At 34.1% G+C, this 24,622-nt stretch overlaps 2 protein-coding genes across 2 annotated transcripts in view; one reads left to right on the top strand and one right to left on the bottom strand.

The window, feature by feature from the left end:
- The window catches only part of LOC115885808 (protein yippee-like 2), a 417,160-nt gene that overhangs the window by 261,838 nt on the left and 130,700 nt on the right, over positions 1–24,622 (top strand). The gene's annotated exons all lie outside the window — the stretch shown is intronic.
- On the bottom strand, positions 16,822–17,304 carry LOC115885715 (PHD finger protein ALFIN-LIKE 7-like). Its single transcript, XM_030904702.1, has one exon. It carries the CDS (start codon positions 17,302–17,304, stop codon positions 16,822–16,824), a length of 483 nt encoding a protein of 160 aa, XP_030760562.1.

Raw genomic sequence — 24,622 nt, 5'->3', positions numbered from 1 at the left:
AGAAAAGCGAAGAATAGAAAGATTAAAAGAAAAAACCACTATACGGACAATTTATGAGACATTTAGATAAGAACTTCGTCAATAAAAAGAGTAGCATACAATGGTTAAATGGTGAAGGATTGAAAGGAGAGACAGAAAACCTAATAATGGCTGCACAAAATCAAGCCCTAAGTACAAGATATAGACAAAAAAAGATCTTCAAACAAAATGTGGATAGTAGATGTAGATTATGTCATGGGTCAGAGGAACACGTTAGTCATATCATCGCTGGCTGTACAAACTTGGCCGCCACTGAGTACACTCATAGGCATAATAAAGTAGCTGGCTATATACATTGGAACATCTGCAAAGCATTCGGAATGGAAGTTTGTGCGAAATACTACGAGCATATTCCTGAAACCATTACAAACATCAAAAATAAAGACAATGAAGTAACAGTAATGTGGGATTTGCCCATCATAACAGATCGACAAATAAATGCGAATAGACCAGACATCGTGGTACATGGCAAAAAGAATAAAACTTGCCAACTTATAGATATATCTGTACCAGACGATTCCAACGTACAATTAAAAGAAAACTAGAAGATAATGAAATATAAGAACCTAGAAATAGAAATCAGCAGAATGTGGAATGCAAAGTTTTGTCCTATACCGGTTATTGTGGGCGCCTTGGGAACCATATCTATATCTATGTATATAAAAAAAAATATCCAAAGGAGCAGAACTACATCTGAACCGCATCATCGAAAATCATCTATCCAAGAAGCCCAAAAGATTACGTTGCTCAGCACGGCCCACATCCTTCGCAAAGTGTTGAACTAAGTTGCTTTGATCCCAGGCCGGGAACTGGACTTAGTCAATAATTACCGGAGAACTTCAACCGCCATCTCCGTGGAATATGTTAAATAATAATGGCTCCCGTATATAGCGTCTAACGCCTTGGGAGTAGCAAGGTACAGCTTGCTATACTAGAGCCGTCTGGTATACAAGGAAGGTAATGTGGCTAGCACTACGCTTCAACCGCCTATTATTACCTCAGGATTGTGAATCCCAAGTACTCATTTTAAGACTGAGTCGACCTAGTTACCCAAACTATTTTTATTTTAATAAAAATAGTCGGCTGATAAAATGCCGGGTGTAGGAATCGAACCCACAACCTTGAGATTGGAAGACGAGAGCCTGTACCTCTACGCCACCGGACACCACATGTTTTTAACTAAAAACTAAAAATAAAATTCTAAAAAATTTTTCAAAAGAGTTTTGTCCACATCCGAGCAAAACATATTTTCTTACAATTTTCATTTCAGATAGTTGGTACTTTGAAAATCCAGTAAATAAATTGTAATTTGCTAACTTAATATGTTTAGATACAACTAGGTTTAACCGGCAACAATCAGAACGAATTTATTAGCAGGATGTTTTACATCTCTAACTATTGCGTTGTGTATACCAGTAACAGTACAAATAGCCAGGTTTTAAATTCTAGAAAACTTTTTGAAAAAGAAAAAAATCCGTTTTATCAGTAACCGTCAGTTTTTCTCTGGTTAATTATAGATATTAATTTTATGCATATATCTACTTTTTTTGTGCTGTGTTAAAAACATGTAAAATATCTAGTTAATTAGTTCCAATGAATTCAATTTTCTCAGAATACATACGTGGTTAAATGAAATGTTTCAGTTCTAGATAAAATTATAATGCATATTAAATATTTATTCTTTTCGTATTTTTGCATCCTTTCATTCATTTTATTTATTCACATAAAGATAATACCGAGTGATCAAAATTAGTCTGTACGATTATTGAAATAGTTGGCAACACTTTTTTTTTTTTTTGGTGGTGTAAAATACCTTTACGTACGGAGTGTGGGACTCAATCTCTCCTTAAACTGTCTGGAGGACACTACCCACTAAACGTCACCCCCTTGCTCCTGCCACGTCAACCTGGACCCGCTGGACGCATCTCCTCAAGTAGCGCCGGACTGTTTCTTTTTTGTCATTACCCCTGCTCTTCGCTGTATTTTGCCTCTAGTATATTTTGGGCCAGTTTTGAGATGGCTTCAAAGTTTTCTCTTCTTTCTGTTACCGATTTTAAGAAGGTATCTGCGGAGATGTTGCCACCAATCGTCATGCGTGCCTCACATCTTTCCTGTTCCCATCTAGGACAAGCAAACATTGTGTGTTCTGGAGTATCATTGGGTTCAGCACAGTATCGGCATTCCGCGACTTCCCTTTTTCCAATTTTACACAGGTAACTCCCAAAATTTCCGTGGCCACTCAATATTTGAGTAAGATAGAAGTTTACCTCTCCATGCTTTCTTTTAATCCACATATTTATATTTGGGATGAGCTTATATGTCCATCTTCCTTTTGTGATACTTCCCATTCTGCCTGCCACTGCTGCACTGTGCGGTTTCTCTCCATCTCTCTGCTTGCCCTGGTTTGTACTTCACCCTTGAGAAAGAGTCGTTCTCTTTCTCTTGAGAGAAGATGCAAGGGCACCAGACCCGATATCACCAAGGCTGCCTCAGTTGAAGTAGTCCGATACGCCGAGCAGACCCTCAAAGCCATGACTCTCTGTGCACCTTCAAGTCTTTTTTTATTTACGTGCATATTGGTTGCTTCGTTCCACACAGGTGCAACACTGTGTTAGAGGATTTTAGCATTAGTGGTTGGTATTGATGGTAAAACAAATTATCGATCAGAAAATTTTAGCAAATTGTTAATTCATAGACGTGACTTTTTTGGCTTTTCTTTATCTTCTTGAAAATGTATACCTCTACACTATCCCCCAAATGTTTTACGAAATATTTGTGGAAATATTTCGTAAAACATTTCGTACAACATTTCTGGAAACACTTTCAGAAGTAAACTCAAATATAAGCCCGTGTTTTAAAAATTAGTTCCCACGTTTTCCCCTAGAGATTAACAATATAAAACAAACAACCAATCACGACGCGTTTCGATCTATTTCAGGAAACGTGGGAACTTATTTTTATAACACGGGCTTAAATTTTTCGTACTATTTTGTGAAACAGCACGAAGCAATCAAGGTCAAAAGTTGTGGTGGTTTCAGAAAAATAAGTAAACATGGAGTATGAATAAATATCATTAATTTGTAATGGAGTGTAATGTAATACCACTATATTAAACTTATATGGAAAATCTAAAACAGTTTATTTAGAAAGCAGTTACTGATGGTAGACTAAATTGGCTATTCCTCTAAGTTTACACAAGATTATTTAGTTTTAATCATTGTCTAACATTATTAATTACGATATAGTAAACAATATATTTCCAAAACTTAAAATCGTAAAACTGCAGGGCAATGACTAACTGTTCTGGCGGTCCGCCTTTTATAGGTTATAATCCACGGTGTTAAACTATTTAAAAAATCGTATAATTATTTCTTATTTTTCTAGTATTTTTATTGACATCGGGTCAATCAATAATTTTCCCAGTCAGCTCGATATAGTGATAATGTTGCCAGTATTACTCATCAAGCAATACTACTGTTATATTAAACAATTAAGGCCGCTTAAACAAACATAACATATACAATTTTATATACTAATAATTCATTATAATAAAATTAAATAATAAACATATTGTAATTAAATTCCTGCAGATTAAGTGAAAAGTTTTGTTCTTAAATATGTACTCTACATATTACAAACACGTTCAAATATTATCTTGTGAACCATATATCAAAATAAAACGAGATGTAATTAACGAAATATCATTGTAACAACAGCTCTTTTTGAAACGTCTTGGTTTGCTTATTTCACTAAGATTTATGAATAAAAAGTCCTTTGCCTCGGGTACAGATACCGCTACGTTTTGGAAATAGCTCAAAACGAAACAAAATTGAATGAGGCAACAGGAAACGCCATAAAAAAAATCCCCCCACGCCCTCCTCACGAGTAGTTTTCAGGCGCTTTTAAGAATCGCAAGTAGGTTGAGGCAAACCGAAGTGGGTCAAGACAACAGGAAATAAACAGAAATTGTAACAGTCAAATTTCCTCGCAACGACCTATGTGTGCTAGCTCATAAATTATCGCAAATAACTATTATTTTTGCATCATGTTTACTATAATTTTATTGTTAAATATTATTTTATTTAAATTTTACAATTATGCAACCCGATATACACCGCGCTATAGATACACAATATTGTCACTGGACCAGGCACACCAGCAGTAGTGCTTTTTGTCCATCTCTCTATATCTTTGATCATCACTTTTGTCCGTCACTTGTCACTGTCAGATCAAATCAGATGTTTTTGGATTTATTTATCCTTTGTTTTGGTTATTGAAATTTTATAATTATCAGATAAAATTTCGTAGTTAAATTGGTTATTTTTGATGTGGATCGCAGTGTGCAATTCGTTCTTTTAATTGTGGAATTTCTGAGTTTAGTTCGTTCATTGACCGGATATGGAATATGGCTGAGGAGAAATCATCATTTTTTATTTATGCCTTTTTGTGAGTTGGACTAGTCAAGATATATAGTTCTCTATCTATATCCTGGAGGGAGATTTCCGGTTGAAATCTGATTTTGTGAAGGAAATCGAATCCTTGCATCACTTCTTGTGTACTCCCCGGCTGAAGAGTGTCGTCGTGAAGAACTGGCTGCCGTTCCGTGAAGCATTCCCTGTTGGTGATTAGCAGGTCTTCCTAGTGAAGGATTAAGTCTTCCGGAACACATTTGGTCAGAGACGTGGTTGTATTTTGTGGGATTTACATGGACCACCGACCAGTTTCCATAATGGGATTAAAATAGCCTTTTTCCGACCGACATTCCGATTCCACGTGCCCAAGAAGTTCCCGAACAGTTCCAAGGTATGCTATAATTCTTCTGCCTATTCTAAGTCAATGCTCAACTGATTTTTGTTCATATTGTTGTCTGGTTTTCGACTTTTCCACGCCCACGTGGTGTAGAAAGATTAGTTGAGTGTTATATTTCTTAAATCTTATTTGGTTGTTCGTAATTGTAGAGCAAGAAGACCGATCCAGACCGTACAGCACAGAACAGTCCAGAATTCCATCCGTTCCTGTTGCCCGTGTGTAGAGTTACCCGTTGGACATCATAACCCCTCGTTGAGGTAAAGTTCAGATTTGATTAGTCCTTTTTTATTACCTTTATTAACTCCTAAACGTTGTGCTAGTCCTTGTTCTATAATTGAGGCTCTTTTCTAAGACAACCAATGTTATTTAGGGTTTTTATGTTCACCATTTGAAACCTCAACAACTTGCCTTTCATCTGTACGTCTGTTGACATCCGTGGGCTCCAGTGACAGTACATCGAGCTGCTGTACCCTGCTGTAGCCACCTCATAGCTATACACTGTAGCTCAGCCGGAGGAACTTCCGAGTTGTTTCAAGATTGTACATCCGTTAGAGTAAGACTGTTTAGATTTAGATTTGCTATTTATAAACCACCCTGACTGTATCTAGTATAAGTTAGCTAAGGGGGTTTGACGTCATAGGTTTAGTTCTTATTGATTTACATACTGATTTAACTTACATTTTCAATCATTTACATTTCATTTATTTCTTTTCTTTATAACTTTTTAATATTTTAATAAATTGCTTAAATATTTTTAGTAGTATTATTTACAGTCTAGTCTCATAGTTAAGTTAGAGTCACTTAAGTTTAACGAGTTATAGCATATTTGAAGTTCATGGTAGTTACACTCAACAGTTCGAGGTTAGTGTTGAAGTCTACTTAATAGTAACACCAAAGAATATTATAGTTTTAAGAACTCTCGTGTGGAAGCTTTAGTGATTTGTCATACGGTGGCGCTTTTGAACATAATCGAAGCCTGAAAATGCTAATATTTTAAATTTTGAGGACTACGCGCGGCGATATTTCGTACGGTGTTGCCAAACATATTTTATTTCTCGATATTTAAAGAAATATGTATTGATTGTATATTTCGTATATTCGTTAGTACATGAGGCATCCTAAGGCTATGAAAAAAAAACGTAGCTATGAAGTAGCAAAATATATATTTTGCAGACGTTCCTTAAGTAACGTAATTTAGCATTAAGAAGCAATTTTTGGAAATTGGCCCTCTAAGGGTGTGAAATGAGGGGTTGAACGTTCTGGAACAATAAATTCTGTTCAAGGAATATGATGATGATTATATATGATGAGTTGCACAGAGGTTTATTATGTAGCGTAATTGAATAATTAGAGCGATTTTTGGAATTCATTCCTTAAGGGGATAAAACTAAGGGTAAAAATTTGTATAATTTTTATGTAAAATCCGTTCTAGGACTAGGAGTATGCAATTTGGTACAGAGGTCCCTTAAGTGATGAAAGTGTGTACCCAGAAGAAAATTTTGGACATGCACCCCCTAAAAAATAAGCACTCCCTATAAAACAATTAAAATAAAAAATTTGTCTAAAAAATAAAAAAAAAAGTTGGGGTGGGCCACTCTTATCACTTAAGGGTATAAAAAATAGATAACAACCTAGGAATAGGTTGTGACCAAACCAAACCAAATATACATATAAAATTTTATCAAAATCGGTCTAGCCGTTTCGGAGATGGTAACAAAAAATTAAAAAAGACAACCCCTATTAAAAAATAGGGGATGATGGTGGAGCGGTGAAAATTTAGGTGGAGCGATGGAAATTTAGAGTTGTTTGTATTTTTTAAGGCCAAATAAAAAAAATATTTTTTTTTCAAAAATAAAAAAAATGAGGGTGGGCTACCCTCTCGGCTACCCTTATAAGAATAGATAACAACCTATTCTTAGACGTACTGAATATACATATAAAATTTTATCAAAATCGGTCAATCGGAGATGGTAACAAAAAACTTAAAAAAAACAACCCCTATTAAAAAATAGGGGATGATGGTAGAACGGTGAAAATTTAGGGTTGTTTGTATTTTTTAATGCGAAATAAAAAAAATTTTAATTTTTTTTTTCAAAAAATAAAAAAAATGGGGGTGGGCTACCCTTATCACTTAAGGGTATAAAAATAGATACCAACGTATTCTCAGACCTACTGAATATACATATAAAATTTCATCAAAATCGATCAAGCCGTTTCAGAGATGGTAACAAAAAATTTAAAAAAAACATCCCCTATTAAAAAATAGGGGATGATGATAGAACGGTGAAAATTTAGAGTTGTTTGTATTTTTTAAGACCAAATAAAAAAAATATTTTTTTTTTCAAAAATAAACAAATGAGAGTGGGCTACCCTCTCGGATACCCTTATCACTTAAGGGTATAAGAATAGATAACAACCTATTCTTAGACGTACTGAATATACAAATAAAATTTTATCAAAATCGGTTAAGCCGTTTCGAGATGGTAACAAAAATCTTAAAAACAACCCTGTTAAAAAATAGGGATGATGGTAGAACGGTGAAAACTTAGGGTTGTTTGTATTTTTTAATGACAAATAAAAAAAATTAAAATATTTTTTTTTTCAAAATAAAAAAATGGGGGTGGACTACCCTTATCACTTAAGGGTATAAAAAATATATAACTACCTATTCTCAGACCTACTGAATATACATATAAAATTTCATCAAAATCGGTTAAGCCGTTTCGGAGGAGTACGGTAACCAAAACTGTAACACGGGAATTATATAAGATAATATTATATGTAAACTGGCGGAGTGCGGAGAACGGAAAGACTGATTATAGCAACAGATAAAATTTAAAACTATAATTTAAAACTATTCAAGAAAGTACACACAAAACAAGGCAACGCCGCGCGTCTGTTCGTTCAATTCCGAGCAAAATAGCGAGGTTCCACGAAGTTGGGGCCTCGCTCGCCAAAGCGAGGCCCCATCGACAGGTCAGATTTTGATGCGAGACGAGACTTCTAGGGTATTAAGATATTCTTTGGTAACACCTTTTATGCCGAGTTTATAGAGTATAATCTCGTGGCGCCCTTTTAATAATATCTTTGAACCCCGACCACCCGGCTGTTAAAATTAAAGGCTAGTGGCCTCTATGCAACTCATTACCGATTAAGTAAACTTGTGTTTTATTGAACTTCGAATTAGAAAGGGCGTGGCAAAATGCGACAAAGTTGGGCGACAAAACGCGACCTTGACCTCCTTGAAGAGTTCTCCGCATAGTGTAGAGGCTGTTTTAAGTGGAGAAATATCCATAGGACTTTTTTTGTAGAAAGAAAGTGTTCCAATTAGAAATTAGTACAATTTTCTATTATAACACCAAAAGCTCAACCTGAATTGTCTTTTATCCTTTAAGTAATTTTTTGCCACCCTAATATATTTAATTTGCCACCATGACACATGTATGTTATCATATGATATGACATATAAATATGTTTAATCGACGATATAATATATCGTTAAATTTATTTCACGTAATTATTTTTTATAACTGAATAATGTTTAAAAAATCTTATTTGTTCGAACTTTTTGTTCGCTCACATTAGATATAATATAAAGTTTTTTTTTATTCATTGGAAAGTTCATTAGTCACTGTGAAGACCATTATGATGAAACCGTTTTCATATACTTTTTTATAGCATTCGGTCTCTCTATTGCCCAATTCATAATAACGGACATTCCCGAAAATCCGACTTTTGTAAGGGTGTCAAGTTATAATTTAGATCTAGATGGATTCCCTGCTAAACAAAGAGGACTATCATTTAACATAAAACAAGGGACTATATTAATATTTTTTTCATTTCCTGATATTTAAACTTATAAACTATTTAAATAAAAAACAGACAGAGATATGAAATGAGTTAATCAAATACACACGAAGTAACCCTCGAACACTCAGAAACGCTTTTTTTTAATTATTGATTACAAAAAAATGGTTTTAATACATATGTATATGTAAAGTATGGTGTATATATATAATATGGTGGTTGACAATCAACTCCTCGTTTTAAATGAATTAGAATAAAAAGTAAAAAAGTATATGTCAGCTAAATTGTCTGGGTGGGAACTGCCGTCTCTCTACTTAGAAATATATTATATTATATAGTATTCTGATATATTTCAAATTAAAAAAATGTGAGTAAAATATTTGAAGTGAAACTTCTTACTAACAGCTATTAATATGAAGGATTTGAAGGACGTGTTTGAAAAAGTGTAGTTTGAAATGTTGAAAAATTAGTAAATTAAAAATTAATAAATAATTTGATTCACTTCACAATATTTGTATTATAATGATCATCTGTCCGTCTGAGAACTTCATTCGGCTACCTCTATCCACGTGTCGAGTTTGGTTCCAATCGACCCATAATAAATCCTGATGATTTGGGCCATTTAGCATCGTTTCGAAACGTAGACGGCGTCATCCTGTAGCCTATCCCCAATTATGCCGAAATCGACAAACATTTTTTTTCAATATTAAATCCTTGAGGAAGTTGTAAACGAAACGTCGCATCCAACTTTGCAGCGTGGAACCGTATGCACCATCGCTCACATAGCCTACCAACCAAATTTGGTCGCGATCGGACGACATCAACTTTTGACGATTCTTTGGTCAAAAGTAACTGTCATCGTGACACTTGTCGTACACGGTCAAGTTGGCCGTGGTCCAATCTATCGACATACCAAATTTTATTTAAATGGGACGAGTTTTCTAACCTGTAGTCTGGCCTTTTTTTTCAATAACAAGGAGCCCTCTTCCGTCGGAAACACTGCGACCTGTGAGACCTATTGTATTTGTCCCCTTTCTATTTCTATCTTTGTGTCTGCACCCATTCTCCTATCCCTGTACCCTGCACTAACTTATGCAGGTCCTTGATAAGTATGGGAGCATAGTTTGGTTTGGTTACAAACCAAAACAATACCACTGCGAACGGCAGCTTTTTATTTGTAGAGCAGTCGTGGATAAGGTGAAAGAACTGGAAAGAAACTAACTAACAATAATAAATCGAAATACAAATATTGGGCGCCAGGCATGAACAGAGAAAGAAAACACAGTTGTTTATTACTTAAAACTAGTGACTATATTCATTCATGATGTATTCTGATGGTAAATAGCATTGTACAATTTTAATAATGATTATAGTGGTTATATGTCAAGTTAAGCTATGTTAGAAATAATATTAAATATATTCAATGAAAAGACTATAAAAAAATACCATACATGTAAAGTTATAGAAAATGTAAAAAAAGAAAATGTATAAAATTACTTTAATTAAGTTGATATATTTTATATGATGTTACATCGAAGATGTTGCAACCCGTAGATTCTAGAATCTATGTCTGGTTATTCATCTGTTAACGCAGCGCAATAATAATATCTATAGAAAGTAATACTATTACAAGACGTAATGTAATGAAACCTAAGATATAAATCATATAGCATCTACTAAATCGACATAAATGTTCTTAATAATCTAACCACTAAACATAGTCTGTACGATATTATTTAAAATGTACGTTATTATGTTAAGACTGAAAATCGACTGAAAACCAGAACCTAAATCTACACTTAGCTGTTCTTGAGGCAATCCTGTTTGAAAGAGTAGCAGCGTGAGGTGGGCTCATATCTCTGTACTGTCTCTCGACTATCCTGTTGGCCAATACAACAAAAGAGGCCAGAATGAGGACACCATCAATCAATACAGCCGTAACTATTGACTAGGCTTAGAAATGGGAAAGAAGCAACATGGGGCTTACGCTACATCCATACTGTGGCAATATGGGGACACTATCCGTACCTTGGAACACTACTAGGACCTTGGATAATGCCCATACCTTGGATACTGTCCGTACCTTGGACAATGTCCGTAACTTGGACCATAACCTTGGAATCAATACATATATATGGGACACCTGCCCATACCTTGGTCCGTCCATAAGACCCTAAAAATACGAAACTCTTGTTTAAAACCAAACAAGGTCTAATAAACAAAATAAACCTACCTCGAATTACTTCCGAGGGATCAATAATAAACAAAGAAACTGTCCTTTCTTCAATTTAACATTCTGGAGGACAAAAGCAAAAGGACACCAATGTGCCAGCAAAATACAAATACGAGTTAAGGTGGGTCAATCCAAAACTCTACCCTAAAAATATTCAATAATAATAACGAATCTAATAAAGATAATTTCTCATCTTTACCTGTAGCTTCGAAATAGCAGCTGATTCAAATTATACAGCAAGATTTAAACAAATACAATTTCTCTAAGCAATGCTCTGAAGGTGAGCGTCTGGCCAGAGGCCAGACTAAAAGTGAAGTTAAGCGCGGAGAGGCGCCTTGAAGCGATGTTGACAGCACCTCCACATAGCAGTAAAACGATAGCAGGGTTGCTGACTAGAGAACGTAAAAATTACGCCAAGCGCGTCCAATAAATTATCCGGCCTGAACGAGAAGGAAGGACGTTATCACTCCCCGGTGATGATACGCCAGACATCATATATCATATACAAAGACATGTAACGAACTAAAAACGTTACAAGTTCTTCCGGTTCTAGCCCAACTTTCCCAAATAAAAAGTGTCGCTTACGATCCAAAGCCTCGCAGTGACATATTATGTGCTCTGCTATTTCAGGATCTTTATCGCAGAGTCTACAGCAAAGACTTCCTTGATACAGGTTGAACTTGTTCAGGTAACACTTGACAGCCATGTGTCCTGTCAAGAGGTCTGTTGTAATCCGCACTTTACTCCTGCTAAGCGTTAGCAGTTCTGTTGTTGTTTTAGAGCTAGGTCCTTTGATAAAGGCCTTGTTGTGCCTTGTGTCTGTTGTGAACATTCTGCTTTTCCCTGATCCAGAGTTCTAGTGCACTACGGGCCATACATTTTGGTATTCCTAATACTGGCTCTGGATCAAGGTTGTCTGACCTTACTACTTTTCCTTTGGCCTGTTGTGTCGCGTGTTGTGCCACGGTTTTGAATTTTTACTCCCAGCAGTTTCACTTCAAAAACGTTAGTAACCTATTAGGTCCTTCAAAAACGTTAGTAAGCTACTAGTCAATTACAGAACTGAAATAATTTGGAATGAAATAAATCATTCTAATTATTTGATAAATATATTAATAACTTATAATATATGTGGATATATCTATACTGTTTTATTCATCAGTTGGACTTTCTTTCGTATTGAATTATATATTTGTATTGGAATTGAATGCCTTTTACAGTAGGCATTGTATTAAATCCATAGATTAATAAATCAATAAAAAGCAAATTGTTTTGACCCGCTTACTTGCTATTACATAATATAAATAATTAAAAAATACCAAAGCTTTTACTGAAAATACGGTTATATTTAATTTATTTTATAGAAAAATATACTCCGTTTTTTTCTAAATATTCTACCCAATGGAATTTATTTTTTATATGATGTACGATCGAAAACATAACCGGTTCCATGTTGTTTTGGAAATGGCATATACATTCGCTATTTAATATTTTATATAAAATAAGAGCAATCGTCATATCCAAGCCAACTCTAACGCCGTTTTTTATCGTGCTGTATCAGTTTATAGTTTACTTTTTATTCTATGCCACAGAAAAAAAAGAAAAAAGTATTCTGGAAAGTGAATAAACTTTCGATGTACTTAAACAGCCGTTAAACGGTAGCCTACTAAAATGCTGTTAATAGATATTGTGACGTCGTTCATGTCGGCGGAAAGTAATGCCTAGCCTTAAGCATTTTGCAAGAGCACCTGTGGGTCAGTGGCTGAGGCTATCGCTTCGTAAGCTGGTTAGTCCTTATAAAATTCCTAATTCTATTTCATAAAGCCGTCAAGTGTGTCACATCAACGACGTCATACCTATTAACGGCATTTTAGTAAGCTACCGTTTAACGGCAGTTTAAGTACAGCCATAAACTTTCCCTTTAACCCTTTCTTTTAATAAAACTGGTTTTTATTTCTTTTCATAAAATTAATCATATATGGTTGTTTCCTTCGGTCTGATGAACTTAATGCAGAAACTCGCACACTTGTAGGGGTTAAGGCCTTTTAACTTCTCTGTATACTATTAATCATAAATTTGTCTTATAAATTACAAAGCTCCTAATCCCCTGTTTTAATTTATTTTTTTAATATAACATAAGGATGTATGTAATAGCAAATCGCTATTATTCTATAATTTCCATAGAATTCGTTTATAAATAAATATATTACTAAACATTATGACCAAATCGCTATTCTACAATGCGCGAAACAAAACAAAAAAAAGAAGTCACTCAGAGAATCTCACCAACCCAAGCCAAAAAGAGGTCGGTCAAGTTTACCCCCCGTATTAGACGAAATTCAAAAATAGATATACCACTATTTTGCACACATTTTGCACACCGTAAATGATATTTTGCACACTTATCTAAGAGAAACCAGAGCCGTTTCTTAAACGGGGGGCAAACTTGACTGTTCCCCCAATCTGTTACGAAATTGATTTTTTTCTATGTACATCGATTCGACTAATTTTGCACAATTTTGCACATCTATTTTTAAATTTTGCACACCCTCTTGACGAAAGTTATAAAGGTTTGAAAATTTGAAATTTCCCCCCCCCCCCATCTGTGGCTAAATTGAATTTTGTTTATATCAAACGAATTAGATAATTTTGCACAATTTTGCACATCTGTTTTTGAATTTTGCACACCATCTTGATTAAAGTTATGAAGGTTTAAAAATTTGCAATTTCCCCCCCATCAGCTACGAAATTGAATTTTGTTTATATCAAACGAATCGGCTAATTTTGCACAATTTTGCACATCTATTTTCGAATTTTGCACACTCTCATGACAAAAGTTAAAAGGGTTTGAATATTTGAAATTTGTCCCATTGTGTGTGAAGTATTCTATAAAAAAAACAAGTATGAGTCATATTTCGAAAATTCAGCGACGTGAAACACTGTATACGGAACTTACCTTTTCGATAATTTATAGCTTGCAAAGAAGAACATTTATGAAACTAAAGATTCAATACACAGATTTGTCCTAGCCCTCTTATTTCTTGAAATACCGGTCAAATTTGAAAATTTTGCATTTTTCGACACCCCCCATATCTCGGTTATTCTTGGTTATTCTATAACTTATCGAAAAGGTGAAGTCTGAGTTCCGTACAGCTTTTCACGTCGCTGAGATATATCATTTTCGAAATATGACTCATACCTTTGTATAAAGGCTCATACTTATGTTTCTTTATGGAACACTTCACACACAATGGGACAAATTTCAAATATTCAAACCCTTATAACTTTTGTCAGGAGAGTGTCCAAAATTCGAAAACAGCTGTGCAAAATTGTGCAAAATTAGCCGATTCGTTTGATATAAACAAAAATCAACTTCGTAACTGATGGGGGGGGGGGGAATTGCAAATTTTCAAACCCTCCTAACTTTAATCAGAATGGTGTGCAAAATTCAAAGACAGTTGTGCAAAATTATCCGATTCGTTTGATATAAACAAAATTCAATTTACAGATGGGGGGGAAATTTCAAATTTTTAACCCTTCATTACTTTCGTCAGGAGGGTGTGCAAAATTTAAAAATAGGTGTGCAAAATTAGCCGAATCGATGTACATAGAAATAAATCAATTTGGTAACAGATGGGGAGAACGGTCAAGTTTGCCTCCCGTTTAAAAAACGGCTCTGGTTTCTCTTAGGTAAGTGTGCAAAATATCATTTATGATGTGCAAAATTATGCGAAATGTGTGCAAAATAATGGTATATCTATTTTTGAATTTCCTCTAGTACGGGGGGCAAACTTGACCGACCCGCCAAAAAGTATCGTCTGGGAACGCCTAAAGGCGGGTTCTCACTTGTCAGTTTCGCTGACGCAGTCTGACTGATTCATTATCAATGAAAAATAAAAAACAACGATTGTATTCACACGTTTCATGTTTTGCTACATTCAGTATTCAGTTGGTCCAAACATTCTAATGTGGTGATTTCGTATAGACATGAAAATGGTTAAAACAAAATTGAAACCAGGTGTTCGCGAAGTTTGTTTACAATTAGCAAATGAATTACAGAATATTCTGGTGAATCAGAAAAGAAAAAAAAAACGTCATAGGTGGTCAGGTCCTGGATATTGCGAAGAAATAAACGGGGTACTAGTGAAACTATATTAAAAGAATTAATTAACTTAACTTGTAAACTGCACAAATCACGAAAATGTAGTTCTCACGCTTCAGTTTCTATTCATTATTCGATAATGATCAGTCAAAATGAAAAAAAGTAGAACTGGTTTTCACTTTAACTGAAAGTACGAATGTACTGATCATTTAACATGAAAATGTGTTCTGACGTTCATTGTTTGTTCAGTGTCACTGAATCAGTCAGACTGCGTCAGCGAAACTGACAAGTGAGAACCCGCCTTAAGTGAACTAGGAGCTCTGGCAGAAGGTTCAAGTTTTTAAGTTTCATCTTAAAATAAAATTTTAATCAATCTCAATTGTTTATTTCCGTCATTTATTGGATTAATAACACAGAAACTACGGCTCAATTATAAACAATTCATTATTTATAATGATTTACAGTAATTTTATTAAATTATACAAATGTTCTCGTTGATTATAGTGGTTTGAAATAAATATGACTCCAATGAGAATGCGAGTTACTAACTCTAAATTCTAATTCTGAGCTGGCAAATGAGCTAGATGATTTACCTAGACCACAGAATATCTAGCTAGATATTCTGTGCCTAGACCGTTATTCAGAAGTCAGAAGCTACAAACCTATTTATGAAAATATGCATGAAAGCAAGGTTGGTACAGTTTCAAGTTTATTATAGTAATTATCTTAGCTGCGTATGGCACAGATCGTTACCCAGTGTTGCCACAAGCTTATTTTTCATCGGGGTAGATTATCATGGGATAACGGGGTTAAATTGTTTTACAAAGGAGTAAATTTTACAAGGTGTGTCACGGCCTTTGAATTTTTACTCCCAAAGCAACGCGCGTAAAGTTTCACTTCAAAAAATAATATAAAATTCCTACTAAAATACTTTTTTTTGGGAAAACAAAACACAATAATTCACTACAATACACCAAAAACTTTACTTTTAACACCGGACGCAGGTTTTGTTAGTCGTAGCACAGATCATACAGATTATAAACTTTGTTTTTTCTTTATAGTTTTTCGTGATTCCAATTTTCGGAATCGGGCACTAGTTAGGATACTAGTTTGCGCACATAGCACGCCCACTTATGGCCTCTAAAATTGTGCACAGCGCCTGACCGGCACCTTATCATGGTTACGATATGCGCGAGTCAATTTTTAACGCAACACCCGCTAATAACGTTACCGCCTGACGTAATTTGCGGATTAATTATATCAAGCGCTATTTCTAAATAACGTTCAAAAATTGTTTAAATGGGCATGTGCGGGTACATTTGACAACCGGGGCCGGCCGGCGAGCGGCGAGATCTTTTATTTTAGATTATGTTTCAATTGTTTTAAAATATTACTTTAGTTTTATTAGGTAATTTGATATTTAAGTAGCTGGTATAAGTTTTAATTAAATAAATATGGCCCAAAATATGGATTCCACCTCTTCCATTATTAAAGAACCTATAAAGAGGCTTAGGTTTAGTGGAAGGTGTCCTAAAATGACATACTTTTTATTTCAGACCTGTTTTTGCAGAAGCCATTCGAAATATCGAACTGGGAAAAAAGTTACCCATTCTTTTGAATAATCTTTATTGATAAACTGAACGAAAATATTCCATCTCTATAAAAATCTTGTGAAAATATAAAATTAAGAAAACGTTACACTATGTCATTTTACAACAAGTATGTATGTAAAATGACACATGCATGAGGTTTAAAATGACATATGCTTATAACAAATGATAATAACAACATAACAAAAAAATAAGGAAAAAGAAAGTAATTAAACAAAAAGTTAATCTTGGCAAACTTCACAAATGAACTTCTTTTGTTTCGGGGACACTCCGGCACATTCACAATGTGCCCAATTCCTGCATTTCATACAACTAATCCAGGCCTCCCTGGACCGCGAATTTCTAAACAAATCATTGCAGTAAAGACACGCTACATCATCCTCACTGTCCTCGGTTGCAAGCGGATCTTCTTCATCAGTTTCTGTTTGTGTAATGGAACATGACTGACTTAAAATGTTTCTTTTGCATTGACGAACATTTCCCCGTATTTTCTTTTCTTCTTTCTTCTTCAGTTCTTCTAAATTAGGAGTAATTGTTAAAACTCCGGTTAATGTTTTCCTAGTCATCCTTTTTCTAGTGCCACTTGCTTTAGGCACTGGAGAAATTTCCTGCAGGGTAATTATTTTTTTTAAAGGTGGATTATTTTCCTCGTCTTCTCTAGCGTCAATTTTTTCATTGCTAATTTCATCTTGATCTTGTTGCATCGTTTCTTTCAGAACATCACTGTCTTCTATTTCATTGCTGACTGATGTTTCTGGCCGATTAAATTTTCTTCTTCTATGTTGCTTGGCTCCAGCAACCTATCTGTGGTCTCAGCTGCCTCGAAGAAATCATCTGGGAAGATATTTTGGTTGAATGGACAAATGTCCGTTTTCAAAAATCCGCTTGTAGCGTTTCTTATCGTTGCTGCTTTTCCATAAGCAGAAGTGAACAGTTCGCCGATTTGATTCTGTGTAATTACACGTCCTGGATGATTTTTCAGCCAGATTGCATATTCCTGATTATAAAATGTCTTCAGAGGACCATAAAAACAGACATCGAGCGGCTGCATACGATGTGTGCAATGCGCAGGAAAGCACAACATAATTAATCCATTGTTTTGGCAAATGTCAATGCGTTTAGTGATTTATAGCTGGAGTGCCCATCCAAAAGTAACAAAACTTTTGATTCGAGAGAAGCCAAAGTTCTGAAAATGCTTCAGCCACAAAACAAAGGTATCAGCTGTCATCCATCCAGATTCGTGAAATAATCCTAAGGACCCTGGAGGTAAAGCATCTAGAAGCTCCTCCTTTCTATTTTTCCTGGGAAAAATCAGAGCTGGCGGCACAAAATTTCCTATACCATTCATGCAGCAGACACATGTTATATGTTGACCTCTCTCAGCGCTAGTTATCGACCCAACTTGTTTCTTTCCCGTTTTCGCAAAAATTTTTGGAGGCCTCTGCACTGTGGATAGACTACTTTCGTCCATATTATAAATGCGGTCGACATCAATTTTCTCCTTTTCCAGTGTCATTTCAAGGATATTAAAAACATTTTGTATTTGTGGCCTATTAAATGCCATAGCTCTAGCAGCAGACACAGCTTCAGGCTGCCGTAGGGATATTTCAGGATGTCGACTACGAAATCCTCTCAACCACTTTCGGCCAGCGCTGCCCTCTTTCGTAAATCTATTTGGAATGTGATTTTTAGTAGCAAATTCAAACGCAAGTTTTTTATATCTGTAGTAGTAATCCCAAATGATCTAGACTCTAGTAACAATATATGCTCAACAAAGTCTCTTTCTTCAGCCTCACTAAATGTGGTTGAAAATCGCCACAAAACTTTTACACAACCTTTGGCTCGTTTGTTAACATCATTTGCTCTTCGCAGTAACGTGGCCTGAGGGACATTAAAGAGTTTGGCTGCTCTCGGTTGAGAGCAAATGGGATGGTTATCCCATTTGACCAGATTTAACAGCATCAATAGCATTTCACATTGATTTTTCGTCCCAGGACTGTCTGCTTGATGTCCTTTCCCGTTTACCCACCATAGTGTCACTAAATAAAAATAAATAATGAGACCATTTTAAATTCAAATTGATTTACGCAGTGTGGTTGTAAAATGGCATGTGTCATTCTACATTCATGCATACCTATGTCATTTTACTCACAATAACACGTGGTCTCTGTTTTTACCTGATTTTTTTTATCTCATCTAGAACGACAATTCTACGTATGTACATCTATAGTACACACTTATAGTTACATTTTATTGGTATGTCACCTTAAAACAAACACTATTTGGTAATGAAAACACACTTGCAGCACAGCACGTTAAAAGATTGTATGCTAGTAAAAACAATTATTTGAGGTTAACTGCTTCTTGGGATAACCGAAAACCAAACTGAGCGCCAACGTGAAGTTTGATTGCGTTTTGCTACATAAAACCGCATCTATATGCTAGATGGCACCAGTAGTTCGAAAATAATGGGCGGTATGTCATTTTACATGCTATGTCATTTTAGGACACTTTCCCCTACAGCAGATGACGACTTAGCCCTTCTAAGAGAATTTGTTGCTTGTTGCCCTAAACCCACTGTCAGACGTTGAACAATGAAGCACTGGAAATAAGCCCTTTAGTTTTAAAATACCGAGTAAAATACCTAGTAAACAAAACAATTTCAAAGTTTTAAATTCAAAGTTAGGTTAAGTTTAAATAGCGGACGCGACGAGAACAGAATTCTTTCCGATCCGATAACTATAAATGAAGAGAGTACCACCTCACGTAAAGGAATTAACACACTTATTAACGTCCATGCACGCTATTCGGTTTAGCGATATCTCTCTATTACGCTGTTTATTGTTATTTTACGCGAATTTATTTCTGCGCACAGGAAATTTTACTCGTTTGCACATCGTCATAAAAAAACATTTTTCGTGCCACGAATTAGGGATAAGATTTTTATCTGTATACATATAGTATACCTAATTTGTGGTCGTAGCATCACATGTTGAGAGCCATTGACTTGAAACAAAACGCTACCTAATCTTAAAACGGTCAGTTTGAATCATTTGTTGTGATCAACTTGTGATGGTACTAACATGGTTAACGAAACACGCGTCCACTGATAAATAATAAAGCGTTTTGGTGTAATGTAATGAATTAGTGTTTTATTTTATTATTGTAACATCAAAGCACAATCAAAGGTTCTAACCCCAACTCTATTACCTACTAGCCAATGGAGGTTGCATTTCTACCACCCTTAAAATTTGATCTACTTTTAAATTTTGGATAATAACCGTCTATTTTTAAACAAAATAAAATGTTAGAAAAGAGGAACTAAAACGCTGTAAATGGAACTCGGATTCGTCCTTTAACCATAAATTTTCTTTTATTTTTTTAAAGGTCAGCCTTCCTTACTTCGCGTCAAAAAGCGAACAATTCTCGGTATTGGGTACTGCAGGTGGTAAAATTACTATCTGTACTTAAAAGGAAAGGTAGGGGCGGATTAAGATGAAAGGTAGCGTACCGAGTATTGAGTTCTATGTTGTCAGTTTTTAACCTTACCGTACTTTTGTAAAGAATTTCAGAAATTTTGTTTGAGCGCAGAGCTAAACTTTGTACTACAACATATTTTAGGAAAATGTGTTTACAAGGTGCCTCAAAAAAGTATGAGGGAGTGAAGGTTGATTTCGAAACACTGTATATTAATAATATTTTAAGACAACATAATATAGACAATATTAATAAATTTTGCTGTTAAGAATAATAACTTTTTAAAATATTATGGTGGTCTAAGCAATTGAGAAATTTATATTTTTTGATTAATTGTAATAAACATTTTGTGATGTGTGCTGTGATAATTTTTAAATGTAGTTTTGAATATTAATGTTTCGACACTGTTTTTGTTCTGACAGGATACTGATGAAGGATATAATGTTAGCCGAAACGTTTGTTTTTTAAAACCAAATAAAGATTTTAAATCAAATCAAAACCTAATTAGCGTTTTCCTGAACCTAAATCCCCAAAAAAATCAAACATAGAATAATATTTTATAGACGCAGAATTAAAACAATGAACAAATTTTGTGTTTATCAATGCCTAAAGAATACAAGGACATGTACGGGCTACAGCAGAATTTGAGATGTAGACGCCATTTTTTTAGAAGTATCGAATCAGTCATCAGCTGGTGATCAGCATATTTAAAAAATAAATATATAATAAAAAATTGTTAATTCCGCCGGTATGTATCGATGTTTTTCTATGGAATCATCGATGTTTCACACAAACACTTTGGTTTGGAGACACGTTTTTACAATATTTGAAAATTTTCTGTCTAATATTTCATGACATGATATTATGTTAACATTGTATTTTTAATAGAGTTATGTTATTCAAACGATACCTTGTTTGTAAGAAGGAATAGGTTTAGAGATAACGATTGTAACAATGTTTTCGAAAATACCGCACAAAACAAGCATAACAAACTTTGCTTTCCTAGCATCCCTAAGAGCTTGCCTTTTCGATAGACAAATGTATAAACCCTTTAAAAGCATCGTTTTCTTTGTCCGAGGATACAACAGCCATAAAATGCAGATGCACGTTAAAAGCATGCCCTGACCTTTCAAATATAAGTGCAGTTTCTTTTCTCATAATAGATCCGCTAAAATAAAAAGAAATTTGTTAAGCTATTACGACGACGAATCAATCTGTTATGTTTTTGAAAACTGAAGGAAACTAAAATTTAGCTTAATTAATCACTTATTAATTGGTGATCAATTGATTAATTATTTTAAAATTTTATGTTCCAGATAGTGAACAGTGAATAACAGATAGTGTGTATAGTGAACTTTGTATAAACTTTATTACAATGGTGATTAGTTGTTCAGCTTTCAAGTGTAAAAGCCGCCCATAGGTAAATAAACAGCCCACTCCACCTTTCTAGCGTTTTTTTTAATGAATTAGATAATTATTTTTCTGATATTATATGTCATGTACTTGATATATTAAATGATATGTACTTGATATACCGTATGATCGAATAAAAACGGCGTCAACGATGGCTATGAAATGAAGATCGCTCTCATTTTATATGTAAATTTATATGGGAAATGTCATCGATCGTCATTTCCAAGCCAACTGGACGCCGTTTTTATTCGATCATACTGTATTATATGTCATGTACTATGTGCGTCGATACTAGTTTTGTATCTTTTGTTTAACATTTTAATACGTTTTTTTCGTAATTAGTTAGTATGAGACCACCGCTTACACAATTGAAGTAGACAAAACATTTATTAAAAATATAAATATCTCTTCAAGCAGCTATGTTAAGAGAAATATGTGCCATGGCAGTCCTAGTATTTTTTAGTCATTGTTATTTATAGTGTTTAGAAATTTTTAATGGTTTTGCAGATATTTGGAAGTACCGTATGATCGGGTCCAGTTGCGAACATCGATGGCATTTCTCATATAATTTTACATATAAAATGACAGCGATCTTCATTTTATAGATCCATCGCTGACGCCATTTTTTTCTATTTTTTAAATTATCGAATAACTTTATATACAAAAAAGGGACACAAGGAAAATAATATAGATGTTCCATTTAGAAAAAGAGGAAAAATCTGTATATTTTAACAATTTTGGGCACCCTGTACAATTTTCGATTACAATATTTATAATACGTACGGACCAACTGTTGTGTGTGTTTTGGTTTGAGTATGTTAATTTGTAATTTTAGTTAATTTTTTTAAAAATATTTATTTATTTATCTGGAACTATAATGAAAAAATAATATATTAGGATTGAGTAAAAGAGTGATCAGGAGGGAACCTTAAAATGCAATATTATAGATTTTAAATGAAATTATAATCTATACTAATATATAAAATCCTTAAGTGACTGCCATACTGATTAATCACGATCCTGCTTAAACCATTCAACGTAAGAAGCTCAATTTTGGCATACAGGTTGATTCTAGGGTGTAGAGGTTCGATAAGGAAGGGTTTCTCGAATCTCAAATTCCAAGAGGGTGAAAACGCCCTTTAAATATTACAATATTTTTTTATTTAAAAAACGGTCAAGTTTCCGAAAAAACGCTTAAACACGTATATTTTATTTTGTTTTTTTTACATATTTTAAGATTTTTTAAAAATGTATACAGGGTGTTTCGAAAAATCTGGTCATTGATTAATGTCACGATTCTGCTTAGAGCGCTGGACGTACAAAGCTGATTTTTGGAAACCAGATTGACTTTAGGATGTAGAGGTTCGATATGAAGAGATTTTTCGAAAATCGAATTCTAAGGGGGTTAAACTATCCCTCAAATATTAAAATATTTTTTATTTAAAAACCGGTGAGTTTTTCGGAAAAACTCAGGGTATTTTTTTAACAGGGTGTTTCATAAAATATGACCATTGAGTAATCACGATTCTGCTTAAACTGCTTGACGTTTAAAGCTGATTTTTGCAAACGGATTGACTGTGGGGTGTAGAGGTTCGATAAGGAAGGGTTTCTCGAATCTCAAATTCCAAGAGGGTAAAAACGCCCCTAAAATATTATAATATTTGTTATTTAAAAAACGGTTAGTCTTTCGGGAAAACGCTTGGACAAGCATAATTTATTTGATTTTTTTACATATTTTGATTTTTTTAAAAAAAAATTATACAGGGTGTTCCAAAAAGTTGGGTAGTTTCTTAACCACGATTCTGCTTAAACTGCTTGACGTAAAAAGCTCATTTTTGGCAAACGGATTTTTCGAACGTCAAATTCCAACGAGATGAAACTACCCCTCAAATATTACCAAGTTATATAATAATATCGCCATATTGTTTTTTCTCATGCTGACATAAATGTGAGAAACTTTTATCCAGTTTGTATGTTAATGGAAATTCTTGCTTTGCTTTATCATCACTACTACAAATGATTAATTCGACGCGAACGAAATCGCTGGTATACGCTAGTATCTATATAAGAATATAGAAAGGGGAAGACCAAACCTGAGATGGAACCATGATATTAGGAAATTAACAGAATATACAACAATGGGTCCAACTGTAAAGAGATTATCTAAACATGGAACTTAATTGGAAATGGTTGAATAATCTGAAAATGGTGATGATTATGATAAAATTAGCTACTTAGCTTAAATTCGCTTATAAAACATCGATGTATCCTGGAATAATATCGATATTTAAAAAATAAATATACAATAACAAATTGTTAATTCCGCCGGTATGTATCGATGTTTTTCTATTGAATCATCGATGTCTCACACAAACAATTTGGTTTGGAGAAACAATTTTACAATATTTGAAAATTTTCTGTCTCATATTTCATGACATGATATTATGTTAACATTGTATTTTTAATAGAGTTATGTTATTCAAACGATACCTTATTTGTAAGAACGAATAGGTTTAGAGATAACGATTGTAACAATGTTTTCGAAAATACCGCACAAAACAAGCATAACAAACTTTGCTTTAAGCATCCCTAAGAGCTTACCTTTTCGATAGACAAATGTATAAACCCTTTAAAAGCATCGTTTTCTTTGTCCTAGTATACAACAGCCATAAAATGCAGATGCACGTTAAAAGCATGCCCTGACCTCTCAAATATAAGTGCAGTAGTTTCTTTTTTCATAACATATCCGCTAAAATAAAACGAAATTTGTTAAGCGGCGAATCAATCTGTTATGTTGTTGAAAACTGAAGGAAACAGGCTTCAAAATTTAAATTAAATAAATAAAATTAATTAAATTAAATTAATTATGTAATCAATTGATTATTAATTTGTGTTCCAAATTAAAGAAACATAACTTAAAGTCACTACTTTTTAATTGAGATAAATGAAGATTTTTTGCTGGACGCAAAAAGTGGACGAATCACATAAATTGATTAATAATTTCATTATTTGATCATTAATTTGTGTTCCAAATTAATGTGTAAGTCACTACTTCTTAAATGATATAAATGAAGATTTTTTGCTGGACGCAAAAAGTATACGAATCACATAAGTTGGCTTAATTAATGACTT

This window comes from Sitophilus oryzae, unplaced genomic scaffold (genome assembly GCF_002938485.1).
Source record: "Sitophilus oryzae breed Bouriz unplaced genomic scaffold, Soryzae_2.0 scaffold_41_pilon_pilon, whole genome shotgun sequence".
Lineage (NCBI taxonomy): Eukaryota > Metazoa > Arthropoda > Insecta > Coleoptera > Curculionidae > Sitophilus > Sitophilus oryzae.
This window is presented reverse-complemented; position numbering and strand designations above follow the sequence as displayed.